Source organism: Indicator indicator, chromosome 5 (assembly GCF_027791375.1).
Source record: "Indicator indicator isolate 239-I01 chromosome 5, UM_Iind_1.1, whole genome shotgun sequence".
In the NCBI taxonomy this organism is placed as follows: domain Eukaryota; kingdom Metazoa; phylum Chordata; class Aves; order Piciformes; family Indicatoridae; genus Indicator; species Indicator indicator.
In genome coordinates this window covers 42088454-42108453 of record NC_072014.1, presented here as the reverse complement: position 1 = coordinate 42108453, position 20000 = coordinate 42088454, and the positions used below count along the sequence as shown (strand labels likewise).

At 41.9% G+C, this 20000-nt stretch overlaps 1 protein-coding gene across 10 annotated transcripts in view; it reads right to left on the bottom strand.

Annotated features, from left to right (window-relative positions):
• The window catches only part of GTDC1 (glycosyltransferase like domain containing 1), a 153911-nt gene that overhangs the window by 15718 nt on the left and 118193 nt on the right, over positions 1-20000 (bottom strand). For 8 of the 10 annotated variants that reach the window (XM_054381042.1, XM_054381045.1, XM_054381043.1 and 5 more), the window contains one exon: positions 3567-3676. The exons of the other annotated variants lie outside the window; for them this stretch is intronic. In XM_054381042.1, coding sequence (XP_054237017.1) covers positions 3567-3676 — 110 coding nt within the window. The remainder of the gene's footprint in view (positions 1-3566; positions 3677-20000) is intronic. 10 annotated transcript variants of the gene reach the window in all.

The window sequence follows — 20000 nt, the reverse complement described above, 5'->3', positions numbered from 1 at the left end:
AGACTTTCTAAAGTTCCTGTTCTGTTTTTGTCAGGATAGCATCACACAGCTTTCAGGTGCTGCAAAGTCTACTCCAAATTTCTCTCTGACATTCAAACCCATCAGAGTAGAGTGAAGCTGGACTACCCAGGCAGCAGAGGCTATTGGTCTCCTGCTGACAGTTTAATTCTCGTTAGGTTGTTAAGCCTTAAATGAAGTGATGCTCACAGCAGCTGTGTCACTTCTCCACTTGTGGGATTTCAGCTGGCCCTTTGTCCTTGCTCACCCTCTTCTCTGCAGAGCCCTTGGGAGCAAACCCACTGGTCTCCACGCTGGTGCTTTCAGGAGAGGATGTCTGGAAGAAAGGAGGAAAGCACTGGGCTGGGAAAGGAAGAAGCAACACGATAAGGAACCAGATGGAGAGTATGGGAAAGACCGAAGATGTGCTGGCAAGCAGGGTGGAAACAAGCAGACTGGATGGAGGAATGGTGAAAAAGCTGGAGCGAGCACAGTCAAGCTTCTGAGGGAGGTCTGAGTCTGTTTTGGAGCTTGAGGGATGGAGGCTGAAGGGGAATGAGGAGAGCTGGGATGGCTGGAGGACAGCAGGTTGTCTGGGCAGCCTGTGTCTGCATTAGGGTAAGGAGAGTGAGATGCTGCTTCTCAAGATGGGGCAGTCTGTGCCTGCCTTTCAAACATGCACATCACTGCTGCTGTCATTATCTAGCCAGCATTTGATGGACCATAGAAGGACACTGAAAGTGGAGTTTATATCCTAGGACAGAGGGGTGTCAATGATGGCAAACGGTCTCAGACCTCTAACTGAAAATGTTAGTACTACGTGTGTGAAACAACTTCCACTCACGAGGAGCAACTTCTGCTTATTGTTGGGACACCTTCCAGCCTTAAATCCTCCACTGCTGTCAAAGCTCAACAAGGCCAATCATGGAGGTTGTGGATGCCCCCTCCCTGTGGGTGTTCAAGGCCAGGTTGGATGAGGCCTTGAGCAGCCAAGTCTAATTGAGAGATGACACTTCCCATGGTGGGGAGGTTGGAGTAGATGATCTCTGAGGTCCCTTCCTAAGCCTTTCTATGGTTCTAACATCCAATCTAAACCTATTATCCCTCAGCTTCAAACCATTCTGCCTTGTCCTGTCTCTAGACACCCTCAGGAAAAGTCCCTCTGCAGCCTTCCTACAATCCCTTCAGGTATTGGAAGGCAGTTCTAAGGTCCCCCCAGAGTCTTCCCTTCTCCAGACTGAACACCCCCAGCTCCCTCAGCCTATCCTCATAGCAGAGGTGCTCCAGTCCTTGGATCATCTTTGTGGCCTCCTCTGAACTCACTCCAAAAGCTCTGTGTCCTTCTTACGCTGGGGACACCGGAACTGGGTGTAATATTTGAGATGGGGTCTCAGCAGAGCAGAGTCAAGGGGTAGAATCCCCTCTCCTGCCCTGCTGGCCATACTCCTCTCGATGCAGCCTAGGACATGATTTATTACAACCACTCAAAAAGAGTCTGTAGAAAAATCCCTTCAGTGGATTTTCAGTAAAGTCTGTGCAACAGGTTTTATTGGTACTTGGTAGCAGTGACCTGCATATGTCATTTGTATGAATATGGCCCTATCAAATGCATGGTGATGAGACACATTTCACCACCTTGCCCTTTCTATAGACTCTATTTATCCACCAGGATGAATGAATTTGACAAGACAAGAGGTGCAGCATATAGATTTGATATACTGGCATAAATTTAGGATGATCTACATTATTCATAAGTACTGAAGCCACAAATGAGATATGTAACAACATCCAAAATGAGTGTCAATAGAATCTGTTCCCACAGTGCACCACCATACATCCCTATCTGTCACACATTCCCTAGAAATTTCTCCTTCTAAGAAATCTGCTCTGCTCAGTCTGGAAAGCAACGTCGCGTTGGGATCTGCCATAAGACCTGCCTGGAAGAACAGCCTTGCAGAAAACTGTCTGGAAAGGACTGGACAGGAAACACAAAGAAATCCCTGCCCCCAAATTATGACCTCAAAGAATTTCCTGCTCCCAAATTATTACCTCTTTTGGCAGTCCAGCTGTGCCACAGTTGGGGACTCAAAAGTTATTTGGACCAGCTCAATTTCTTCACAGAATCACAGAAACATTCAGGCTGGAAAAGACCCTGAGGATCACCAAGTTTCAACGATAACCCTACTCTACAAAGTTCCTGGTGTCTTAAAAACTGCAAAATCAGAACTAAATCAAGTGAACTATCATCAGTTCAGCAGGTAACAGAACAGAACTGACAAGTAAACTCATCCCAAATTTCCATATTGTGTCCAGTTCTGGGCCACTCGGGTCAAGAAGGACCTCAGGGAAGTGCTTGAAAGAGTCTGGCACAGAGCCACAGAGCTGCTGCAGGCAGTGGAACATCTCCCTGTGAAGCCAGGCTGAGGGAGCTGAGGCTTGGAGCAGAGGACCCTGAGGGCTTGTCCTCATTGCTGGGGATAAAGATATGCAGGGCAGTGTGGGGAGGATGGAGCCAGGCTCTGCTCAGGGATGTCCAGTGACAGGACAAGGGGCACTGGGGGCAGGCTGGAGCAGAAGAAGTTCCATGTCAACATAAGGAAATACTTTTCCACTGTGAGGGTGCTGGAGCCCTGGAACAGGCTGCCCAGAGAGGTTGTGGAGTCTCCTTCTCTGGAGACTTTCCAAACCCACTTGGATGCCTTCCTGTGTGACCTGCTCTAGATGATTCTGGTCTGGCAGGGGGTTGGACTAGATGATCTTGTGAAGTCCCTTGCAACCACTACCATTCTGTATTTCTGTGAAGTCTGTTTTGGTCTGTTACAGACCAAAGAGGTGGAGGGATGCAAATCTACATTTGGGAAACATATATGTGTTAAAACATGGAATACTTTGATGCTTGCTCATCATTAAGGTACATTAGAAGGAAGTTTAATTCACTGCAAGTGCAGCCAGCACAGGATCTGATCATTCTCTTTATTGCCACAATATCCCAGGCACTAAGCTGTGTGTGTGTGTAGAGACTAAAACCTGTTTCTTTTTCAGATGGGTGAAGCTGTTTACAGAGTGGTGCTTGTCAGAAATCAAGGAACAGAATGAGTGTGCAAAAAGAGTGGTATAAAAATATTAAAGATTAATGACCACTTTCATGCCAGATACAAACCAGAAGCTCCTCACAGAAGTCCTCACCCTGACATTTGAAAGGGAGCTAAGTGTTTTCACCTGCTAAAATCTCAAGTCTGGATTTCAGATGAGTGACCTCGACCTGAAAGATTTTGTTTCCTATTTGAAGCATCCAATCACTCACACCTATCTCTCTGTTTAAACAAATACAGAGGTGTCCCTGAAGCACCAGTCACAAGTAAGGTCTTGCACTGCCACATAAAATCAAAAAGGTTTGGTTTCTCTAATAATTTTAACTTTCAAACATATCAGCAGTATTTTGTTTTACCATTGTGAAGATTTTAAACACTAATAGGAGAAAACATGTACATGAAAACTACTTCTGGAAATGTTTAGTTTTTGCAGTAACTTTACAATAAAGGCTAAAAAAAAAATAAAAAGAAATGTACCTGGAACCTCAGTGAAAGTCTCTCCAAGGACAGAGACATGAAAAGGGAGATCTTTCTCTTTCAGCTGCAGCAGGACTTTAAAGAAAGTTTCAGGATCTTTGTCATGTTCCCTTAAAACAAACAGAACTTCTCTCAGCATCGTTTCTGTTTACTTGTGGAATTGTTTTGTTATCAGAACAGCATTTCTTTTAAATTGTACTTCTGGGGACTAAACGTCTTCAGCATATTTCCCTTCTTTGTTTACGCCGCATGGTTGAGCATTTTCCACAGCACTTGGGATCAAAACTCAGTTTCATCAGATTCTTACCTCCATTCTCTTTAAGTGATGCCTTTTACTCTTCAAATTACCAACTCAGAAAGTGAGGACTGAATATCTCACCTAGCTGAAGGCAAAATCAAAAGGTGCAGGGTAGGAAAAGAAAAACACAACCTTTTTTTCTATTTGAGGTTTTTTTCCCCTGTCAGAAATATGCACACAATCTCCATTACAGTTTATTCTTTCTTTCAGGAGGAACAGATTCATCAAAATCTTTGCTAAAACCATAGGATTTCCCAAACTGCAATTTCATGAATCCATGCTGTACTCATGTACACCTGGAATACTGTGTCCAGTTTTGGGCTCCCCATTTCAAGAGAGACAGGGATCTGCTGGACAAGAGTCCAACAGAGGCTATGAGGATGACTGGGGAACTGGAACATCTCTGCTGTGAAGACTGAGAGCCCTGGGGCTGTTTAGTCTGGAGAGGAGAAAGCTGACAGGGGATCTGATCAATGTCTATAAATACCTGAGGGGTGGGTGTCAGGATGAAGGTGCCAGGCTCCTTGTGCTGGTGCCCAGTGACAGGACAAGGAACAACAGGTACAAGCTGGAACACAGGACGTTCCACCTCAACACTTCTGTATGGTGAGGGTGACAGAGCACTGGAGCAGGCTGCCCAGAGAGGTTGTGGAGTCTACTTCTCTGGAGAATTTCAAAACCCACCTGTGTGACCTGCCCTGAGCTATTCTGCTCTGGCAGGGGGGTTGGACTGGATGATCTCTGGAGGTCCCTTCCAACCCCTACCATTCTGTGATTCTGCGATTCTAATCCATTTGGTGCTCTAGGTAAAGAAGAAAGAAATAAACTAACACCTTCTCTACCTTTAGAGGGTTTAAAGAGTTAAGTGAAAGTTAAAATGGAAAGAAGCCTTTGTTTATTGATAATTTAATTTGAAGATAATGTTAAAAGTTTGCAAGGGTATGACACTCAGTGCATTGAAACACAAGGCTGGTTATCTAAAAAGAAAATAAAAAGCCAGTTTGCTAACCTATCTTCTCTACCAGCACAGAACTGAAATGTTCAAAAGATAGATCTACATTTCCCAAATTCACTAAGCTACATTAAAAATGAAATAATTCCCCCACTCCAAGGTGAATATTCCATCTTGCATTTAATTACTCTGCTTTAAATTATTGTATTTCAGACAGATGTGCACCATATGCCTTTAAAATATTTGGGTTTTATTTATTATTTAGTAAATTCCAGTGTTTTCCTTCCTGTGTTAAGGGGGAAAAAATCTATATAGCTCAGCTGTCCTGGTGTCTTTCTTCACAGCCTCATTTTCTAGAGTGAATCTGTAGGTTTGTCACACTGCTATATGAAAGATTAATAATTTTATCATTCGGGAAATCTGAAGCCAAATGACATCTGCAGCTCTACATGTGTTAATTTCTCATTCAGTCAATATTTTTGGTTTAGGGAATTAAAACAAATTAATCTTATAATTAACGTGGCTTCCCTAGGCTGAGAAATCTTTGGGCATTGAGGAGTTTTTCAGAATTAGTTGCGTTTTCTTAGAAGGAAGCTAGACAATAATTACTTTAAGAAGTCCTCCATCTCTCAGATTTGTTTTGTTCCCAAAAACAAGGAGGAATGCAACAGCGTAAGCGTCGTAATTTGTTTCACATCTGTGAACCAGGAGTTTTCATGGTGGTTCCAGTAACTGAAGTGGATTCGAGCACTGGCTGGGAGAGAGAATTTCTTCCAGTTGCAAAGATCCCAGAATTGCCTACTAGTTTGTTTCAAGCCTCACACTTAAAATAGCCACCTCTCTCTGGTAGGTAAATATGTGCAGAACCATGCTGCTGGTGATTTAGTTCCCTCCAAATGCTCAGCTGAAAGAACTGAAATGGGATTACAATCAAGGATCCCGACTTGGCTGGGAGGGAACCTCTAATGTGCAAGTTTGCAAAGAAAACAGCTTTGATGCTGGGAGTTGGTGTAATTCAACAGAAAGCTCCTTGCTAGCCTCAGTTTCCCCTAAGCAGGCTTCTGTGGGTGCTTTATGGGTGATCTCCATAAGTCCTCTTTGTATCTGATGCTGAGCTATGCACAGCTCATCCTGAGGTGGACCAAGACATCCCCATACACGTAGCAGGCAGCCTTGACAGACAGAGCCACGATGCTTCCAAGGATCGTTCCAAGCTCTTCACAGCCCCGCTATCAGCTTTGCAGTCACAAAAAGTCCTTCCAGCAAAGGATATGCTTTCCCTCTTCCTTTCCAGAAGAGACCAGGGGTCCCAGAGACAGCCAAAAGTGGAGGATGCTGTTGGAGCCACATTGTCAAGGAGCTGGCAGGAGAACACGGAGCCCTACAGCTCGTTGAAGCCACATAAGCTGCACATATTTAGGAAAACTGATAGGAATTGGAAGTTGCAGCTTTGTTTAATAGGTGGGGAAGAACAGAAGGAAAATTTGGCACCCAGTAGGAATGTTGAAAGGGGAAACATTTCCTCTGCACTGGAGCCTCTCTAATGGATTTTCTGCTGTAGGTGATCCTCCCTTCTATAGCCCTTTTTTAGAATATTTTGCTTTTTCCATGATACTCACAGATTTCCATGCTGTGTCTGGTGAATCTTGTAGCTTTTCTATCTCGGAGGTCATCCCCTTTTTGATTTATCAACTCCTGTGACTTTTCCACACCACAACCACTTTTATTTTTAGCTAAGATCTACAGAGAGCTTCTAGCACGTGCACCTACAGACTGCAAAGTGCTAGGGAAGGTACAGCCGCTCCTGGTAGAAAGCAGCAAATAGTCCCAGACCACCTCTTTGCTGCCTCAAAAAAAAAAAAAAAAAACAAAGAAAAAACGAAGAAGAGAGCTCTGTTTCTTGGCTGACATGGAGAAAATCATATACAATCCAGTCTGCCTTACTCAGCAACAACTGCTAAACACACCAGATTGTCATAGCAGTGATCGTGGAAAAAGATGAACACAATATGGAATGTCTGTTCTGTAAAGATCTGCTCAAAGTGACGTGCACTTTTGGCTGCATCTGTTGCATTTTTTTTGGAGCTTTATTAAACAGTATTAATTATATATACTCCATTTCCTTAAGAAGAGCTGCAGAGCTCTACAAGACCTTGATATTAAAATGGAAACTTTTAAGATGTTATGTTTGGGGAGGAAAGAAAACACAACATAATAAGCTAATGCGATTCTAGGCTCTGCCTTTGTTGTTTAGTTGAGGTATTTGAAATGGTCTTTTATTTTTCACTTGATTTGATATGCATCTGGTAAAGGAAAAAAGGAAGAACTGGGCATGGTATGAAAATGCTCTAAATTTCATTTTAAGAACATGAAAACATCAGAATGACCAAATTCCAGCTGCAAATGTTATAAACCAGACATAGGCACCATAGCTACAATGGGATTTGAGAGCACTGCTATTCAGTCTCCATGTTTAGATACTGCACACACAAAAATTATTTTGCCCAATTGTTATTTTTGAGTCTAAACCACTTTTTAAGAGAGACATTTGAAGTCTCTCTCTTAAGAACTGGCTGAGGTTTAGTGGTCTGAGTATGGGAAGGTGGCCCAGGGTTCAGCCTGATTTACAGACTTCCCTTTGTAATCTGAAATAAAACTTTTAAGAGTGTCCTTGAAATGAGGGATTGGGAGGATGGTGGCATCAGCACTAGTATTGAACTTCCATTACCCCTGCTCAGATTTTCTGTTCATAAAATGGGTGTGACAGTATTATTTCTTCACCACAGAAGGACGCTGTCAGGATTAATTGATGACTTGACATCCCTCTTTTCAGCCTAAAATGATTTTAAAAAGCAACTTCACAGCACTACGATGATGCTCCTCCATACAATCAATGGCAATAGGCTTCAAAACACCCTTCTGCTCTTCAGGAATCTGGTGAATTCAGCCTCAGCCCATTGCTGGAACTGGGAAAAGAGTGCATAAAGGCCAGATAAACTGGAGTTACTCCCTGGGATGCAGGATACCCGTACCCCTGATCAGTGATGAACAACATATTTAAAAATAAAGAAATAGCAGAATTTAGCCCTTTGCATGATTCTGTACAGATTCATCTCTTGAGTTTGAGTGAAATTCAGTAGGAGACCCATATGGTCTTCTGTAAGTGAAGCTGAACTTTTTAAGTATATGTAAACTTATCATACATGGTGATAACGACAGATACTTAGAATGTGGAGGAGGATACACACAGCTATGCAATCAGAAAACAGAGGAGTCGTGGCAAAGAGACAGGGCTGGCTCAAAATGGCAAAAGAAATGCAATTGATTTGTAAAAAAATCATTAAAACTCGAGTTTATGCAAGATAATCAGTAACAGGAACCTGCTAAACCAGGGTTAAGTCTTAGTATATGAGAAAATACTATGTAAAGGGTATGAAATGCTTGTGACAGCAACAGCCCTCTCGTGCCATCTCGTAAGGTGCTACAGATTCTGAAAGGGTTACAAATAAGCTCAGCTAAAAGCAATATTAAAAGGGTTGATCTTAATCTTCTTAGGACATTTAGCACGGGAGATTTTCAGCAGTAGAGAAGCCCAAATTGCGAGGGCACGCAGCAGTATCTCATGTTTTACAGTGCCTTAAATCCCAGCAATGCAAACTGGGTGCATCTCCTTATGCCTCCCCATTTCAGATGGGCAAAGATGGGAGACAGCAATGCTAAACCAGGTACAAAATGTTCAGAAGTTAAAGCAGCATTTTAATTTATGTTTTAATTTTTTTTAGGACATATAGCAAAAGCTAGAGGACAGATTTCTGTCTACCTGCAATTCTTGATGGAAAATGGCTGATAAAATAGGCCACTGAAGCATCACTCATTATTTATGAAGCTGGGCAGCAGTCGTGGAGACAGACTGGTGAGCCAAGAGATACCCAGGGAGGAGAGAAAGGGACAGGGGACATCAGCCAGGGAAAGGCACCACCACAGCACAGCATGAGGGGCAGGAATGGAGCTGGGGAAGTCTGTGAGCAAAGAATCAATAATTAAAAGTGAAGGCCATCAAGTTTTTAAGACCCAGAGCTCGAAGTTCATGAAAGTGGTCCTTCAGTTTTGGGGAAATGAAATAATGAGGAGTGAGTTTGGCAGCAGGCGGGGCAGAGATGGGCAAAGCAACACAAAAGGGAAGAGAACCATGAAAAGAGAAAAAAAATATTAAAAAATAGAAATATTCAGGTTTACAACAAAAATAAATTAGAGAATAACCAAATCCCAGGGGAAAACAGAAATTATAAATACAGGGTAAATAGAAGAGAAAAAAGGAAAATGCACAGGCTTGGGAAAAACGAAATCATACAGAAAAATCAGACTCAGAGAGAAGCTGCAGAGGGCATTTGAGAGTGCTATCAATGGTAGAGAAAAGGTCAGAAAAATCCCAGTAAGACATAAATTTGAAAGTAAAAATAAAACTGTGTGGTAATTAAAGAAGGAGAACTGAAGAGAATAAGGACAGCAAAGGCACACAGAGGTGTTAGCAGGGAAGCGCAGCGCATGGAGATGGAGAAAAAAGCACCATGGGGTGGGGGGAAGGTATAAAACTTGTAAGATCCTTTGTAAAAATGAATGTTTTGGAAAGAATGAAGGTGAGGAAAGGCACAGGCAGGGCTGTGAGGGGAGGGCTGCACCTCTATCACACCCAGAGCCAGGAGCTGGAAGGTGCCTTTCTCCTAGTACCGTTTGGGTGATAACAGCAGGAACTTGAGGTCCGTTACTGTTTTGACTGATATGGTACAGGCTTGGGGAGGGTGATGAAGGATGCCACAGGCTGATAAGAGGACTCACATGACATCAGCCTCCTGTTGACCCTGTATCTGTCCAGGGCATTCAAATGGTGCAGGCTTTGCATGCACACTCTGCTGAGTGAAAAATGGGGCTCTACTTCACATCAAATCTAACCTAAAGAACAATATCAGGGATTTTTTTTTCCATTGCATTTATATATATCTATAAAAAATATACTATATAGTATATACATATTATATATTTATGTATAGTATATACTTACAATAAATATTATATATTTATATATACTACATATAAATATATTTACTGTATTACACTTTGATATTTTACCTTAAATCTTGATCCCAGCAAAATGTGAACATAGGTTTATTATCATCTAATCATGTCAGAAAGTAGCTGTGCAGTCACAAAAATTAGGCCTGGCCTTCAAAATACAGAATTCCAGATTTCTGGCCTTTTTCTGACATGGAGATGGCTCTGCCTAGGTCTCCCCATCTATGAGGTTATGGCCTTAAAAAAACCTTTTATTTACAGAAATGTTGCGAGGTGTGGAGTCAATAAATACTTCAGGAGGATTGTAAGTAAGAGACTCATGTTACAAGCCTATTCAATACACCAAATGAAATATATTCTTGTAATTATTTTCATGGGGGACCTAGGACTTGCCTAAATCAAATGGCTTTAATACACATTTTCTATGTTAAGAATGGGGGGGAAATTAAAAATAAGGATAAATAAACTTAAAATTGTAATACCAAATTTCTGGTTAACAGTGCTCATGATATCTGCAAAAGAGGAAATATGGCTGCTGGGAAAGAGCTATTAGGAAAGAAACAGGGGGAAAAGAAATCACTATGGAAATGCAAACATGAAGGAAAAGTTAATTGCTTTCCATTTATTAAATTTATCACAGTATTTTCCCATCTTTCTACATTTCCAGTATGAGGTAGAGGTTGCCTGTAAATATGTAGTTAAGGCCAATGAGTTTTCTTCTTCAGCTGATGCGCTTACAAAATGTCTTTGCTGTAATTGTGCCTCTAAACATTGTCTGCCATCATCAGCATCAAAAGTTACCACAACGTCTAATACCCCCTCACTTAACAGAAAATGGAGTCATGTAGAAGAAAATGGTTTTGCGTGTCACTGAAACAAAAAAAAAAAAAAACCAAATCAAAAAGGACCTTTACAGAATGAATTTTACTTAGCAATTTAGAGGTTCTACAAGATAAGAAGGTCCTGTGCTTCCAAAACACCTCTGCAAGCCAAGGAATTAAAACAGTGGTACTAGAGAGGTAAAAAAAAAAAGGGGGGGGGAGGGAGGCAGCCAAAGAGCAGTGTTTTATTTTCTTTTACAGATTGTGACGTATTTACAGTGAGCTCTGTGTATTTTACCTTCTGATTGTTTCAAATGGCTGGCCTGAGAAAAATGGGTGGCATTTTGCTTTATGCTGGAAAAGCATTTTCTCCTAGCTTGTGTTATCTAGAAGAGATCCATTAAAAAAAATAAATAAAAGAACCTTGGGAGTTTATTGTTTAGATTCTTCTTCTTCTCCCCCAGCTCACAATTCACAAAGAAAAAAAAATCAAAAATAAAATATTGTGCATTCTCTAACCAAAGGATCCTCAGGATCAGAATCAGTCATTGAGGCTCCTGCTTATTTCCTCAAGAGAGATTAACCTCTGAAGATCCACATTTGGTCTCAGTTATCTTAGTGTAAAAATCAGTGCCTTTTGATTTCTTTTACTCCAACCCAGAGAACTCAGCTTTGAACTGTTCTAGGATTCAGATAAATAACATTTTACTTGAGTAAACCCTCACAGACTGGTGAGGGTTGGAAGGGACCTCTGCAGATCATCCAGTCCAACCCTGCTGCTAAAGCAGGGGCACAGCAGCTTGCCCAGAATCACACTGTCCAGGTGGGTTTGGAATCTCCAGGAAAGCAAACTCCACAACCTCTCTGGGCAGCCTCCTCCAGGGCTTTGACACCCTCACACCAAAGAAGTTTCTCCTCTAGTTCAGATGGAATCTCCTGGGTTCCAGTTTGTGCCCAATGCCCCTCGTCCTGCCACTGAGCACCAGAGACGAGTCTGGCCCCATCCCTTTGTCCCCCACCCTTTAGCTCGTGCTGAGCATTGATCAGATCCCTTCTCAGGCTGCTTTTCTCCAGGCTCAACAGCCCCAGGTCTCTCAGCCTTTTCTCCTCACAGAGGTGTTCCAGTCCTACAGTTACCCAGCAACTGCTATGGACTACCCTCAAATAGTGCCAAAAAAAAAAAAAGTATTTAAATGAACTTTCTTTTGTGTTCTATAGGTAACATAACAAATGGCTTCCTGTTGTTGTGAGGCAAGTCAAAATAATCTGAGTGACCCTGACAGGCCTGATAACCACACACAATATATTCTATTGTAACTCAACATGCTATAAAGAAAGTCATGTCATGGTAATAACAGATGGGTATGAATATGAGAAAAGGGGATTGAAATCTACTCAAGTGCTTCCTTGGAAGAAGAATCAAACAAGAGGTAGTAAATAACAACTACATTACTACACATTTGCCTGGCAATCACCACCACACAGTCCTCTGCAATTTCCATGGTAAGACTCACATCTCCAAAATACAGCTACTTGGTTGGACTTGATGACCTTAAAGGTCCTTTCCAGCCTAAATGATTCTCTGATTCTGCACTATAATACTCAATCAGATACATTGCCTGGGTCAAAAAATAAGTACTTCCCTGAGAGGAATTAGCTCAGGTACCTCACACAACCCATCCTTTTAGAGTTTGTGAAGCTGTCATCTCTAAGGATGTAGCTCCTAAGCAGGAACTTTCTTGGCATCAAGACCAAGGCTTGAAACTCATTATTCAGCAAGATTAAAGTAACTACAAATCTCACTGCTTTCTGAATGAGGAATCAATTCCTTTCATTGAGTTAGTTTTTGCACAAACACAACTGAGAAAAAAGCAGAGATTAGAAAATGAGGGGAATGTTAAAAAAAAGGTGAAAATATGGAGAAAAGGAAAGCAAGGGAGGAGGAGAATGGAAAGGGAGAGTCAAACAACTACAGATAGAAGCAAAGGGGACAAATATGATCTGATCAATATGGCCAATATGGCAAAGAAATAGCGAACTGAGTGAAGAACTAAAGGAGATGGGAAAAGATACAACATAAGGACAGTTCATATGGTTTGAAACCAAGAGGACAACACAGCCAGCTTGGACAACAATGCTTACAGTAAACAGGGACCAATGAGTTGCAAAAGGTCCCTTGTAGAAACAGGGAAGTCTAATGAAGGAGACAAAGAAAGGTTGAGAATCTAGAAAAGAGGGAGATACAAATGTGCTGCACAAGGAGACTATTGTATGAGGAGATGGTCAAGGAACAGAGCCTGGCAAAGACACAAGCACAGTTTGAAAGAGAAAGCCAAGATCAGCTTGGGTGAATTGGATTGCTTTGACTGCAGTAGGTAGAAGAGCAGAAGTCCCTTTCCTTCAGAGCCTTCAGAAGACTCTTTAGTGCCACCAGTTCACAAGTTTCTCCTTGAAGACTTGGGTTTCATAGTTGTATCAGAGAAGAAAGGCACCACAAAATGAGTTTCCCATCATGGAAAAAGGGAGAGCAAGCTCTTACTGAGGCTTATACAGCTAGCTTTCATACATCTACTCCAAACCTGAGTAATCTTCTAACGTCCAGGGGATGCGGTTGTAGTCTTACATTAACTCAAACCCAGTTTTTCAACCACAAAAGTGAAACAGAAGCATTCCTTGTAACAGCCTCTAGGGGATGGCACTAAAGCAGCTGCTCTATGAGCATCTGGGTAGCACAGGGGAAACGAAGAACAAAGGTTTCTGCAAGTGATATTTTAAGCACAATCTTGATGTTATTTAAGTTTTTTTTTTCTTATATTTAAGAGAACAGGTTCATCAGAGTGCAAACCCTTGATTTCTCCTCTTGTTACAGGTAGCAGTACTCTCAGAACCTCATACAATGGTTTCCTACACACAACCTATCTAAGATGCTGCTTCAAACTTGACTGTAAAGGGAGTGGAAAAAGTTTTATACCAATTGCTCTAAACACAATGAGAAGCAGAATTAGGCTATGGAGCTTAAATATAGAAAAGAAAGTAAAGTGTTTAGTAGAATTGAAAGAACCAAGTGTATTTGAGGAAGCAGTGAGTGAAAAAAACAAGTCTTATTTTAATATGATTCTTTTTCAGCCTATTAAGTTCTCCAGTATCAGAATGAAGTCTGCTAAAAATTAGTAAATAAAAGCTTTCAGGAGAGCATTATTAAATCAGTCATGACTTATCAAGTTAAAACTCCCACTCAGATATCTTAATAAAACTTTCAGAGAATCTATTCAATTTTCCTGGAAATCAGAAGCTAATTACTAACTAGAGGAGTTTCTGTCGGCTACAGCACCCGTCAGCTTTCTGTAAATAGAATATTTACAAACCACTTGAATTACTTCTCTAAAGTTTCAGTTTCTGAAGGTCAAAGAACTATGTAACTGCTTAATAAAGAAGCAAAGAAGTACCTCTAAATATCTCCAAGCTCTGATGGGCTTATATTCTGCTCCTTAGGTGAGGTATTAGCAAAGCTTATTTATTTTCATTTCCAAGGCTTTTATTTGCTCATTCCCTTGTGGTAAAGCTGATTTCCATGATGATTCCCTTCTTAATTTTAATACCCTTTTTACTCATCATATAGACATAAGAATTTTCCATAAAATAATGAAACCCTTCCAAAGGAAATGAAGACAACTAGGAGAGGAAAGTAAACTACAGCTTAGTTTTCCTTTCCTTTTTTCTTTTGTTTTCAATTAATTGATCCACTGTCACATGCATCTAGGAAAGACGGAGTTTTTTTAATGAAAGGAAAATAAGGTTAATTAACATAAAAACCCCTCACTCCTTGAGATGTGGAATTTTGTATTTTAGCCATGCTGCCTTAAGTGCCTTGATTTCCCAGTAATGACCTAGTTCTCCTAATGAGTAACATTAACCCCTGGCTGTAGCTGTCCAGGATTTAATTGTCAACTGGAGCTGAAATAGGAGAGTTTGCCGATCAGCAGGTATGTGGTATATTAACTCATGTCATTTCAGACACTAATAAATAAATCTGTTGCTAAGGCAACAGGAGCATCAGCTGTATCACTTTTTTCATTCTCTCTCTCTCCCCCTGCTCCCCCCCCCACCCCCCATTTTAAAGGAAACTGCTTTTCACATCCAGCTTTTAAAAAAGGGAAATTAACTACATGTAACCATAATTAGAAGAACCACCGCCTCTCATCTCAGGAACATATCTACATTAATGAAGAAAGGCACTCAAAAAGGGGGCTGCTTGCTACTGTGACCAGGGTAACTGCAATGATCTCCCTCCACTGAGGGAATGCAATTTGAAGTAGACATCAGAGGGAGAACAGATCACAAAATATTTTAGCTCTTTGTATTTCTGAGATAGTTGCCCTCTCCTTTAGTGCACTGCTGATGCTAACTGAGCAAACTGCTTCAGCGATTCATCAGGAGGCCTGGCAATTGAAACTGTAGGAGACAAAATACCACTCAAACCCTGACACCCTCACTACCCTCTGTGAATCACAGAATGCCTTAGGTTGGAAGGGACCTCAGAGATCATCTCCTCCAACCTCCCCACTACGGGCAGAGATGCCTCTCAGCTAGACTTGGCTGCTCAAGGCCTCATCCAACCTGGCCATCCCCAGGGAGGAGGAATCCACAATCTCCCTGGGCACCCTCTTCCAGAGCCTACCCACCCTTGTACTGAAGAACTTCTCCCTAAGATCTAGTCTAAACCTCCTCTCCCTCAGCTTCAAACCACTCCTCCTTGTCCTATTGCTAGATACCCTTATGAAAAGTCCCTTTGCAGCCTTCCTGAATCTCAATACGACTGTCAGACACACAATCTTCTGGAAAGCTACAAAATACCCATTTTCAGCTCAGTCAGGTGTACCTGATAATGAAAACTGAAGTACGTGATTTAAACATAGATGCCATCACTTCTCTTTGTCCCACAAAATTCAGAAGGTCATTGGGCCATCACAAATCCATCTCCAGTGGCAAATGTGACTTGAGTAACTCACTTTCTGCCTCAGTTTATCTACGTCTAATGTTGGATCCTGGACACTCCTGCTTGAGATGGAGAGATTCAAGGTTTTACATAGAGGCAAAGAGTACACAAGTGCAGACAGTACAAAATTTTTCTCTTCCACGAGGTTTGGGAAGGAAAATCTTGGTACACTTTGTCTGGAGACACCTTGTCTGGGGAACACCTTGTCTGGGGATGACTTCACAACCACTTTTAATTCCTGCCTTTCTACCACAGGATGAAATATTTGCCTTTAAATTTTCAGATTTGGTAGGTTTCTGGTTAGCTTGTGACTACAGGACAGCTCTTGTGGATCTCTTTTTACCCACAACTCAATAGGAGATCAACCAGAAAGAGAACTGCAGAGAGGTTCTGAAGGTTGATTATTACTTGGAACTCATTTTATTGGCTCTGCTCATACTATAAACATAACAAACTACCCCAAATAATATCTGGCTATTTAGCTGCAGAACACAGAGGTAATTTAAAGCATTTTTATTGCCATTATCAAAATTAGAGATGTTTTCTCTTCTGGACTATCAACTTCTTAGAACCCTTCAAGAAAACACACTAAAAGAAAGATGGATGAAATGTCCATTGTGGCAGGAGAATTTCGCATACCTGAGAGGTCTTCACCATATGCTGAATATTTCTACAAGCTCTTAAAAACAGTGATCAAGGAATACTGCCTCTCCTGCTGGAATGGCTTCAAGGTTAAACTTCACTGAATGAACAACCAAATCCTCCAAACTCTCCTGCCAATTAAAACACAAATCTGAAATTCTCAGATTATTTCATCAGCTGTCTTGATACTCAGGAAAAAATCCTTGTATCTGCTCTCAAATGTAACTCCAGCTTGCACAAAAGTGAAATCAGACTATTTTCTTTTTGCTTTAGGTGTTCAAGAAGTGAGGTGTCAGCTTCTACTCAATCAGATGTCTCTATACACCCTTTCATGCCACTGGCTCATTTGCCACCTGTCATCTCTGTTGCTGCCCTGGTGCACACTGCTTTCTTTATGAGTAAGAAGCTAGTTTGGGAGTATTAGTTGAGTCTAACAGCATTTATGGCTACTCAAAGGTGATTTCTAGGTGGACCACCTACTCTTCTATCTTTTGCTGTCTTGCCATACCTGCATCTCAATGGGAAATATGACTTGGGTGTAGATTCCCTGGTCTCAAATGCCAAACAGTTCAACTGTTTGAATTCCAAGGCCAACAGTAACCACACAAATTCTGTATTTCACTGCCCAGACAAAAAGGAACAAGGCACTACTATCAAAAAAAACACCTCTCCAGGCTTCTCTCCCTTGCACAGGACTTGTCCTCATCTCACTGATGAAGAGTTGCCCCAAAGCAGAAGGCACAACACTGACTACACTGTTTGGGACAAGCTCTTTCCAAGGACTTGCTCCTGGGTGAAGGGGATCAGGTTACAGAATCACAAAATTGTCAGGGTTGGAAGGGCCCTCAAGGATCATCTAGTTACAACCCCCCTGCCACAGCACTTTCCACTAGATCAGGATCTTACAGTGGGTGACCAGATGTTGGTACAAGATGACAAAAGAAGCTTTCCTTCACGGACTCAGCCCTTCAGCTCTTTGAGTCTGTGATATTCTTACTTTAAAAACAGGCAACTGGGCACAGTGTTATCTCCAAAACCACCATTTGCCTTTAGACCAGAAATCTTCAAATAAGTTTTTCAATCTAGATAAGTTTTTGTTTTGATTCTGAATTTCCTCATCGTGACTTCCACCACCTTTCCTCTTGCTCCTGTATCTCCTGCCACCCATCCTTCCCCATGCTCTTGTCACATGCCGGTACAGAGAGACATAAGGGATATGGAGATAAGGGGTTTATCTGATCTTCCACATGAATTGATAGCAGCCATTTGTTTGCACACGTGTGCAAATTCTTGCTGATTCCCTGGGTGATCTTTTATCACACCCGTACAATTAGGGGGAGAAGCATTGATTTCTGACAACTTTCTCTTATCAGGTCTTCAGCTGTTGAGATGAAACAGCACAACAGGCAAGAAAGAAAAACCATAAGGCTTGGGTGAACATCTTGTGTAAAAAGAAGCACCTTAGGTCTTCTCCATGACAGAAAGATCACAGAATCCCAGAACGCTTCAGGTTGGAAGGGACCCTTGAAGGTCATCTTGTCCAACTCCCCCTGCAGTGAGAGGGACATCTCCAACTAGATCAGATTGCTCACATGCGAAGAATGTTCAAACTTAAAAGAAAATTTCCTATATGTGTCACCTGGTTGATGTGACTGTGGTTGGGGTGCAGCAGGTTTGCAGCTTTGCCCATCCACTATCAGACTCACATGCAGATAAGAGTTGAGGGACACCATGGTGCACCCCAGTGACAGCAAAATCAGCTCTGGCAAGAGTCTGTGTCCTCACTGTGGGGCAATGATAAGGAACAATGTACCTGTGTAAATGCTGGTAGGCTGGGTTTTGGGGGAGAGGAGGATTGTGCCACACCTCCTTAATACACTCATCCTTCACCAAATTCACATTTTACCACCTTGCAATGCAAACCTGTGGGACACTACGAAGTTCTGATCACGTATGGGAACTTTATCCACTGACTACAAGAATAATTTCCATTTCCATCAAAGCCTATTTGCACAAGGGGAAAAGTAAACCCTTGGCATAACTCTTTTAAGAAAGCAGCTTGGAAACCCATTGCAGCCTTTTATCTGGCTCCTTGGCCATAAGTCATTTCTATTAGCAGCTCCTTGCTATAGATGTTTGCAACAAAACATTAAAGACTTGGTGAGAAAGAAGAAAACAAATTACTCCGTGGAGAACCCAGCAACTCTGATAAAATACCCTCAGTTATTTATCTGCTGTCAGCAGGGTAACTCTTGCCAGGTTCAGATCACAGAATCATACAGAATCACAGAATGTTAGGGGCTGGGAGGGACTTCAAAAGATCATCCAGTCCAACCCCCCTGCTAGAGAAGGATCACCTAGAGCAGGAACACATCCAGGTGGGTCCTGAATATCTCCAGAGAGGGAGACTCCACAACACCCCTGGGCTGCCTATTCCAGTGTTCTGTCACCCTAACAGGGAAAAAAATTTTCCTCATGTTAAATGGAACTTCCAATGCGTCAGTTTCCACCCATTGCCCCTTATCTGTCATTGGGCATCACCCCGCAGAGCCTGGCTCCATGCTCTTGGCACCCTTTACATCTTTATAAACATGAATGAGGTCACCCCTCAGTCTCCTCCAAGCTCAGGAGCCCCAGCTCCCTCAGGCTCTCCTCATCAGGAACACATTCCACTCCCCTAATCATTCAGGGGGGGACAAAGAGAAAGGGGCAGGGATCACAGGGAACGGTCCTGCTCTCATGCAAAGATGTTTTAACACCAATTTAGAGAGAAAACGTGGCTGCTGGGGAATGTCACTTCTGATTTTGACACGTTTCCAGGCAGGCAGGCAGGCAGGCAGGGACTACTTTGGGTTGACTTTACGGGAGAGGTGTTGGGACTAATGCCGCAGCCCTCCCCACAAAGCCCTGACACAGTGAGGTCAGCAGCACTCCATTGCAAGAGGTTTTCTGGAACAACAGCACAACTTCACCCAGAGAAATTATCTATCTATCTATCTATCTATCTATCTATCTATCTATCTATCTATCTCTAGATAGATAGATAGATAGACAGATAATTTTTTTAATGGCTAAACCATTAAAAAAATATATCTATATCAGATATAGATATATTTTTTTAATGGTTTAGCCAAAGGGTTTTTTTGTTTGATAGGTGAAGGGGAACACAGGAAGGTTAAAAATAAATAAAGAAACCCCTTCTTTTTCTATTTTATGATTTGTGTTTTTCTTTTTGTAATCTCCTCCAAAACGAAACCCACATGTAAATCATCAGGGTAGACAATGGTTGTTAAGTATTATTGTATAGGACAATATCTGCAAGCGCTTTGTGCTGGAAGAGGAGCAGGATCCCACCGCCAAGGTTTTACACACACATACACACAAAAAAAACCCTCACACACTGCAACACTTGGTTAAAATTAGTCTACTTTAGGCAGGGGCTTGCACTAGGCCTAAGAAGGGGGTGCTTTTAAGATGCCTGAATAAGGCATGCAATGCTTTCATCTCCAATAAGGCAACAAGGGCTTATTTTTGGCTACACCACACAGCTTGCAGCCCCTTGTTGTCACCTGTGCCACCCTTGGCTAGGGGCTGAGGATGAACAGCAAAGCAGCAGCTTAGTTTTCCAATTCGTATTCTCCAATTAAAAAAAAGT